This window comes from Lygodium microphyllum, unplaced genomic scaffold, assembly GCF_053477565.2.
Source record: "Lygodium microphyllum isolate KBCC unplaced genomic scaffold, Lygodium_microphyllum_v1.1.10 scaffold_39, whole genome shotgun sequence".
NCBI lineage: Eukaryota > Viridiplantae > Streptophyta > Polypodiopsida > Schizaeales > Lygodiaceae > Lygodium > Lygodium microphyllum.
This window is the reverse complement of record NW_028229522.1, coordinates 528,080-537,388: the sequence shown is the minus strand read 5'-3', so window position 1 is coordinate 537,388 and position 9,309 is coordinate 528,080. Positions and strand designations below refer to the sequence as shown.

Sequence of the window (9,309 nt, the reverse complement as noted above, 5' to 3'; positions counted from 1 at the left end):
GGGCTCTTTTAAAGATAGTAAATGCATGTTACTCTCACATAGTGTTCACGAAAAATCGAGGTTTAATGTAAAATGAATTGCGAATTATAAAAAAAACCTTCAAATTTGAAAGAAGAAAGCTTAAAACCTCGATCTTTTGAAAAATTTTAACTATAAAAATGACAATTACATGTAATTTGATTCAAAAATCTATGTAAAAATTTGAGTCAAGATTTTGTATCTAGTAAGAAAAATGGTTTTCTGAACGCTGCTCCCACACGAGTTCACTTGTCCGTGGTTTTTAGCCTCCCTACACCTAGCTCTTTCGATGGACATATACTTCTTTTAAGCCAATCAATTACTTGAACGAGCCAGTCCTGACTCCTAAAAACTGTACCTGGAGGCTGGCGTAAGACGTGCTTTATCCAGAGTTAACTTGTTTTTGTTATTTTTATGCAGTGTTTGTGCGGTTCCAGTGCAAGTCGATTGCCTTGATGAGCGTCGCTGACTCGTTAGTATGAGTTCTCTTGAGTTCTCATGCGCAGGGCCTGCTTCCCTCTCCGACCCATCATTCACGATCACGCAGGAAAGCTGCCTCCGCAGCATCATGCCTCCTCATGCTTGCATTCGGTGCAGGCTCCGGTCCCCCACCTCGCGCAAGAAATTGGAACACTGTGCAGCACGGGACAGCCTGACAGGGCGCTTTCTGCTTTTCCATGTTCGCATTCCGTGCACGCTCCGATGCCTTGCTTCGCACAAGAAATCAGGACATTGTGCAGCACAGGACAGCTTGACAGGGCTCTTTCTGCATTTCAGTTTCTCATGGAGCAGCTTGGTACAGGTCCAGGCCCCCCAATCTTCCTCTTCCCATTCGATGCTTATCTGTCTCTCCTCCAGGGATGCTGTCAGGCCAAGTCCCGCAGCAAGACCCAGCGTGTCCATGCCCTTTTCCGCCAGCACTTCTTGACTCCATCAGGTTACCTCGGTGACCAGCTGGTCGGCGCCTTAGCTAAATGCGATGCATTGAATGATGCGTTTCGTATCTTGTGTACCTTGCCACTTCGATCTGCACATTCTTGGACCGCTCTCATCTCTGGGTGCAACACCGAGTGCAGAGCTCGTGATGCAATGGAGCTCTATCACTGCATGCAGGAGGATGGTGTGGAGCCAAATCAACACACTTTTGTTAGCCTTTTGAAATGTTGCAGGCTTGGACTTCCTCTGCAGCATGGTGAGATGCTGCTTGCAGATGCTGTCAGAAGAGGTTTCACTTCAAACATTTTTGTCCTTAACAGTGTCTTGAGCATGTACATAAAATCTGACAGCATGCTGGAAGCAGAAAATGTGTTCAATGAACTCTCACAACGGGATATTGTGTCATGGAGTGCAATGCTGTCTGCATATGCTGAATGGGGTGAAGGATCAAAAGCTTTGCAGCTTTACAGGCAAATGCATGAAGAAGGTCTTGATCCTGATCAGCGCATCTTTGTGGCTGCCATTCAGGCATCTAGTCTTATGAAGGTGAAGATTGAAGATGTCTCCGGGACAAAAGATCAGCTTACTCAGCAAATGATGTCTTTGGAAATTGGTCAGGCATTACACGCTGATGCTCGACGCAACAACTTCAGCTCCGATGTTTTTGTTGGGAGCACCCTCATCAGTTTCTATGGAAAGTTTGGATGGTTGGAGAAATCTGAGAGCGTGTTTCATGCATTGTCTCACCATGATGGTATTACGTGGAGCTCAATGATCTCGGCATATGTGGAGCAGGGCCAAGGAGACATGGCTTTACAGTTTTACAGACAGTTCATGCAGGAAGGAGTCAGTCCAATTCAGCAAACAATTGTGATTGCCCTACAAGCATGTGTCACCCTTGTACAGAAGGATGAAGACATAGTTGCGGAAGAGAGGCAGGGTCTTGAAATCTGCACGGAAGTTGTACAGGCATTATATGCTGATGCTCAAAGGGGAGGTCTCATTGCTGTTGAATTTTGTGATGGGGGCACCCTTACTGAGCCTTCAGTGCCCCTGGGTGATCACTTTGTGGCAGCATTAGTTGAAGCTGGTGCCATTGATCATGCATATCGTGTCTTGTTTTCATTGCCAATTAGATCTGTGTATGCTTGGACAATGGCTATTTCAGGCTACACAGAACAGGGAAGAGGACACGAAGCCTTAAACCTGAAACAGTGTATGCAAGAGGATGGCGTGGAGCCAGATCAGTACACATTTGTGGCTCTTATTTCAGCATGTGCCTTGACACTCAATCTTCAAGAAGGTCAGAAACTACATGCAGATGCCCAGGTAAAGGGCTTTGTTTCAGATGTTTTTGTTGGTAGCTCGCTCATAACGATGTACAGCAAACATGGGTGCATGCTGGAGGTGGAGAATGTGTTTGAAGGGCTGATTGAGTATGATGTTGTGGCATGGAGTGCAATGATTTCAGCATATGTTGATGCTGGTAAAGGTAATGAGGCCTTACGACTGTACAGGCAATCACAAGCAGAGGGTGTGGTGCCTGATCAGCAGATGCTTGTGTTTGTTCTTCAAGGATGCTGCATGCTACAAGGGACCCAAGAAGAGGTGCAGCTGATTCACACTACTTCGTTGGAAATTGGACGAGCACTACATGCTGATGCTTGGAGGAAGGGATTCAACTTAGACACTTTTGTCAATAACACATTGGTGAGTATGTATAGTACCTGTCAAAGCATTGTTGAAGCTGAGAATGTCTTCAATGCACCATTTGAGCATGATGTTGTGTCATGGAATGCAATGCTCTCAGCCTATATGGAGCATGATGGATGTGAAAAGGCTCTATGGCTTTATTGGCAGATGATTAGAGAAGGGTTCAGTCCAAATGGTCAAACTTTTGCCATTATTATTCAAGCATGTGGGGACCTTGCAGCCCAGGAAGACACCACTGATGAAGGGAGACAACTTGCAGTAACACCATTGGACATTGGGCATGCTTTCCATGGTGATGCTTGTAAAAAGAATTTAATGTCAGAAGCATTTGTCACTAACAGTATTATCAATATGTACATCAAGTTTGGATGCCTTGTTGAAGCAGAGCGTGTGTTTGATAGTTTGTCTAAGCATGATTTAGTCTCGTGGAATACAATGCTTTCAGCGCTTGTGGACCTAGGCCAAGAACAAAAGGCTTTACAACTACATAGGCAAATGAAAGAACAAGACATTGCTTTCAATGATATCACAATTGTGAATGCTCTGGAAGCGTGTTCATTGACAGGAAGTGTAGAGAAATGCAAAGGTCTGCACTTTGACACTGTTATTGCTGGTTATGATACCAATCGTTTGGTAGAAAAGGCTCTCCTACGAGCTTATAGTGCATGTGGACTTATAACAGATTCTCAGAGCATGTTCGATGGATTTTCTGAGCGAGATAGTGCATTCTGGACTGCATGCATAGCAGGTCATGCTCAGAGAGGAAATATTGTAGCAAGCCTGCAGATATTTGAAGGAATGCAGGAAGCTGGTATTACACCAAACGAGTCTACATTTGTTGAGCTTCTCTCTGCTTGCAGTCATACCGGCCTTGTTAATGTGGGTGTTAAATTATTTGATTCCATGCTAAAAGATTATGGCATTATGCCAAGCGCGAATCATTATCTGGCAATAACAAACCTTGTTGGTCGTGCAGGGGGTTTAAAAGAACTAGAAGGTATGTTGTTGCAGATACCTGTGCAGGCGATCTGGATTACCTGGCTGTATGTGCTTGGTATGTGTCGCACGTATGGAAATTTGCAGCTGGGAAAAGAGGCATTTGATAAAGTGGTTGCTTTAAAGCCCAAAGAGGCCATTGCGTATGTATTGATGTCAAATATCTATGCTGATGCCGGCCTGCACAAATATGCAATAGAATTACGAAAGAGGAGATTAGACATCTAGGTGTAGGAAGGAAACAAAACCTTACTGGTTTTTGGTTTTGAGCAAGACATTTCCACTCTTTGGTTTTTGCAGGAAATGTGAAAAAGGGTAAACACAAAGTACATATTATGAATGGAAAATGAAACATGAACACTGATCAATAGCTCCTAGGCAATCTGCTCAAGGTGGATGTCTAGTGCAAGGCTAGTAGAGTACCAGTCTGATGGGCTACCATACCCAACCACATCATGTATCCTCAGATGAAAGGTGTCAGATACCCGAGTGTGTTCATAAATATCTGTTCACAAGTGAGTGAGGGTCTTTCAAATGTACCAAGGAATAATACCATGAGGCTAATGAGAACACTGCCTTTAGACTATCACACTCATGAAAACCCCAATCGAATGCAAGACATTCAACTTATCAAGACAGGAAAGACATGGAATAAGCCCAGTGTATATATATTATCAACAATACAAAACTACACACTCCTTGTAGCTCAAAACAAGGCTATCATACTCTTATGGCCAACTCTTTGTAGAACACGGTATATATGAGTGTTGTCCTACAACTGTTTTTTGGTAAATTTAATTGCTAATGCACCATGAGGATACTTCAAAGGCATTGACGACACTCCACAAAACTATAAATACAAACTCTCAGCATCACACTTTATTGCTCCTTTGTATTTATAGTCTTCCTCAATGAATAGGAACCACCTATGCTTCACAAATTAGAAGCATCAACATGGCTAATTCTCTACAACATTGTGGCATGTAGGTAAGTAGATCTTCAAAGAGCACCTTTGGGGATATCCCTAACTCCAACCCGCAGCTCCAAGTCTTCGGACCTCCATGACTTAGTCCACAAACATGGCTACAAGCTCCAAGCTTCGAGCTCTAATGGTAGGGAGTTGATCCCTACCTTGAACACAAGAGAAATTTGCATTTACTTTGCAAGTAGAGACAATGAGAGTCACAAACTTAGCTTCGAAGTGACAACTAGTTAATGAACACTAGTTACACCTCACAAGCACCACAAACTTGTCCTTGAACTCCATGTTGGGAAGGTGGCAGCCTCATTGTGTTGTGTTGATTCCATCCTCAACTCCTCTTTAATAGCCATGCATTAGGTTGGGCAACATCTTGCTTTCTTTAATATCTCCTCCCAAAGCAAAAGCATGGCTCTATAGCTATCATAATCCAATAGCAGTTGTTTTGGTGGCTCACCAAATCCATATTTGGAGCATTAGGCTTGCTATGGAGGATAAGCGCATATAGTATCATCGTCATTGATGCCATTGTGTTCACCATGAAGATATCCTTGAAAAGTAGTGCATCAACATTTCTAGCTAGGTGGATTCTCCAAAAATGTCATCATAGCCATATACCCAACCAAAAGAGCAATCATTTTTATAAATAAGCTTAATTAAAGCTTTTAGCCTTAGTCTTAAGGCCTTGGTCACATGCTACTAGGGCCATGCATTAACCTCCACAAGAGTCTTTCAACACTCAGGAATCTCGTACTCCATCATCACGGGCATACTCATGGCCACCTTATGCATATACATTGTTATATCTCTTTATTTTATGGTGCATAAGCATTGTCTTGTACCATCGATTCTAGTTCAAAATGTTGTATTGGCTAATTTTGTCTTAGAACTCAATGATAGTTATTTGTAGCTCCAAGGAAAAACCATGCTAATCATGGTAAAAAAACTCAGAATATTTCTTTAGAATCCATTTAAAAAGTTGCTAGGAACATCCAATTTTTGCTTGCCTAAAGGTACAAAACCGTCTCTACTATCTCAAACTGTGAGTTATCCATTGGTTAGATTTGTATCCAATCCTAGTTAGGGTTGTTGGAGAAAACATCATGTGGTTTGCCACCTTTCTAGTCCAATAAAGCATTCATGCTCATTGGTCGAAGAGTCCTAGTAGGCTCCATAGAAGTGTCTTTATTTATTTGTATCTTAGGTGCTATAGTTTCTTTTGTCCAATTATCCTTTTATCATTGCCTAGATTTGGGACTTACATGCTTTTAGTTTGAATCCTTTCATCCTTCTCTTGTGAATCTCTCCATAAAGATTAGCAAACTAATAAGTATAGTTGGTATACTTCATAAGCTTAAATGGTCCCTTCCACTTTACATTTGCTAAAATGTGTGGTCCAACTTACTATTTTCACGAATCACATAGTGGGGGAACTTGCTTGAGCTGTTGCACCAAACACATACCATACACAAAAATGGAAGCTCACTCAAGAACACGAGAAGAGAGATGGAGGCCAAAATGTTTTCTTGCTTGTCTTTTCTTCTTTCATACATAATACAATGTACACAAAGTATAGATAAGATACAACATAAAGAAAAGTGGCATACTTAGTCACAGAGTACATAACTGGCGATAGTAATTGACTAGTGCTATAACTATGCTAGTTGTAAGTAGGTACAACAAATCAAATATAATAAGTTAGTGGCCATGTAAGCATCATAATGACCACCAATGTGCTAAGTATAGAGGTGTGGACCCATCTAACTAGGTGGTCCATAATCAATGTTTGCAGGTGTTAAGCTTACTATCTTAACACTCCCCCTCAAGCTCAATTGTATCTCTGCAAATCCAAGTAAGCTTCGAAACTTTCGAAGTTTCTTTGTACCTAGTGCCTTTGTGAAAATGTCATCTATCTGATTGTGCGTGGTGACATATACCAAGTCAATCTCTCTTACATGTACCTCCTCTCTCACAAAGTGGCAATGCATCTCAATGTGTTTTGTCCTAATATGGAACATTGGGTTCACCACTTCACATGTTGCCATAGCAACACTTTTGTACTCAACTTCTGTACTCGTTAAAGCAATTGTAGGTTATTTTTTGTTGCTCCATGTAACTACTGCACTACTAAGGGAAAACATGAATCCACTGGTAGATTTTCTGTCAGACAAGCTACCAGTCTAGTTTGCATGTGTGTATCCAAATACATGCATATTCTTACTTGCCTCATAAAGAAGTCCATAACATACATGCATATTCTTACTTGCCTCATAAAGAAGTCTATAACATAAAGTGGGTTTCACATACCTCAATATGCGTCTAATTGCATCCAAATGAGACTTTCTAAGCATATGCACAAACTGACTGACAAGGCTAACAACAAAACTCAAGTATGGCCTTATGATATTCATGCAAATCAAACTCCCTGATATCCTTCTGAACATAGTAGGGTTTTCTATCTCATCCCCAACATCAACACTTAACTTTACATTTTACTTCAATGACATTGAAAGAGGCTTATATGCTATCATATCATACTTGGACAACATATTCAAGCCATACTTCCTTTTGGACATCTATATACCCAAATTCTTTATCTCAAACTTCTTCTTCAAAAGATCCTTGACTTCACTAATCCCATTATTATTGTCACATATACTAATTAAGTCATCCACATAGATGATTATGGTGACCAAGTTTGGATCTCCCTTTCTCACATAAAGTGCGCGATTAGCATTAGAAATATAAAAGCCAATGTTGACAAGATACTCTTTGATCTTGTCAAACCATGCTCTAGATGCTTGCTTTAGCCCATAGAGTGTCTTCTTTAATTTGCACACAAATGTGGGATGCTCTAAATCCTCATAACGTGCTCACTGCTCCACATATTTCTCTTCTTGCAATTCACCATGGAAGAAGGCATTTTTGATATCCATTTGCTACAAACTCCAACTTGGTTGCTGCCAAAGCAATCATACATCTAATAGTTTCCATCCTAGCAATTGGACTTAGTGTGCCTTTATAATCTATGCCATATGTTTGACCATAGCTGTTGTGAGCAACGGATGCGTGGTTTGTGCGTAGCGAATGGAAGAAGCTCTCTTTCTCTCTTTTACTCATAAGATTGCATACGACTCATGAAAAATTAAAAATAGACTAAAAGAGAAGGTAAAGTAAGATGAAGCGATACAAGATTGGGTTCAATCTCCCCCTGACATGAAGTGGGCAGCTCCCTTCATGCTATATTTATAATAATATTATGAAATCTTCTTTGCCCAAGATTTAGGCCTTTACAATCACTCTTTGCATAAAGAGTTTGAGTGTACTGGAAAAGAGACAGAGTAATCTGAATTAATGGATGCTAACAGTTGTGCATCCCACAACTCTCTAGAACCATTAATATTTTATTGGACATATCTTCTAAAAATCTATTTTACTAATAAATATTTACATAGAGGCTATGCGCACGCTTTATAAGAAATAGCGGTGCATCTAATACAATAATCTAACAAGTACCAAATAAATTCTTGAGAAAATAATCTTTAAAATGCTTGCACGTGGCATGCCTTTCCAATTCTCCTTGCTGTACACATCAGTTGTGCCAAAAATTCAGAAAATCATGTTTGAATAATAACCAACTGAATAATTGCAACTAGCCACATAAATCAATTCTTCTGCATCGACGCCCGGAAAGGATATGCATCCCCATCGATCTTCTGCCTAAGACAATTCTTAGGAACGTGCCCGGCATTGACGGAGAACCATTTAAGGTGCTCATCCCACCAACGTATACACAAAAAGGAGAACCATTTAAGGTGCTCATTCCTTTGCGTAAGCGCCACATGGCAACATACCCTCAGGGTGGGATAGCAATTGTCCTCAATTGCTATTGGCTGGATGTGGAGACAATAAGTTGGAAAAAGGTTGCAAATCACGAGCATGCATCCATTGAGCTTCCTCAACAGGGTGATTGTGGAATTTGACAAGATAACGAGGATAAGTATTTCCAGCTCATAGTGGTCATATAGTCAACATCAATAATTGTTTCAGGGATTAGGATTTCATGGTCATCTGCAATCAAAGGTGGTGAGTCATAAATAGGGTGAACAGGAAGAGAACCTTTAGTAAACAATGTAATCCAAAAATTATTACAGGATCTCGGATCTCGGTCAGACACAATAATTTCGGCAATCCATGGTGCACAAAAATATGCTTGAGAAATAAGTTAGCGGCTTGTGCAGCACTTAAGGTTTTTGTACAAGCGATGAAGTAAGCTTGTTTACTAAATCTATCAACTATGGTTCATATCATATTATTCTGTGAAGAAGTTTGCGGTAAACTTGTAATGAAGTCTATAGAAATCTGCTCCCAAGGTGAATTAGGGATAGGTAATGGAAGTAATAAACCATATGACTTACCATGATGTCTTTTTATGTGTTGACATACAATGCATTCAGAAAAAAAATTAGAAACATCACATTGCATATTTGGCCAGAAAAAATCTTCATGTAAATTTCTAAGTGTGGAGATAATACCACGATGTCCCATATAAGGAGGCTCATGTACTTCTTGCATAATGAAATGAAAAAAAGGATTAGTAATACATAACCTTTTTTTATAAAACAGAAAACCATCGGAAACAGAAAAGCTATTAGTAGGGATCCATT

At 40.5% G+C, this 9,309-nt stretch overlaps 1 protein-coding gene across 1 annotated transcript; it reads left to right on the top strand.

The window, feature by feature from the left end:
• Positions 1-400: 400 nt before the first annotated feature.
• LOC148009110 (pentatricopeptide repeat-containing protein At2g33680-like) lies at positions 401-3,786 on the top strand. The gene is made up of 2 exons (XM_087673798.1): positions 401-3,546; positions 3,644-3,786. The coding sequence occupies exons 1-2, from the start codon at positions 517-519 to the stop codon at positions 3,650-3,652; spliced, it is 3,039 nt and encodes a 1,012-aa protein (XP_087529924.1). The 5' UTR covers positions 401-516; the 3' UTR covers positions 3,653-3,786.
• Positions 3,787-9,309: the final 5,523 nt, after the last annotated feature.

Excerpts from the sequence above, each read along its gene's own strand:
- LOC148009110 (XM_087673798.1), top strand. The coding sequence starts at position 517 with ATGCGCAGGGCCTGCTTCCCTCTCCGACCCATCATTCACGATCACGCA.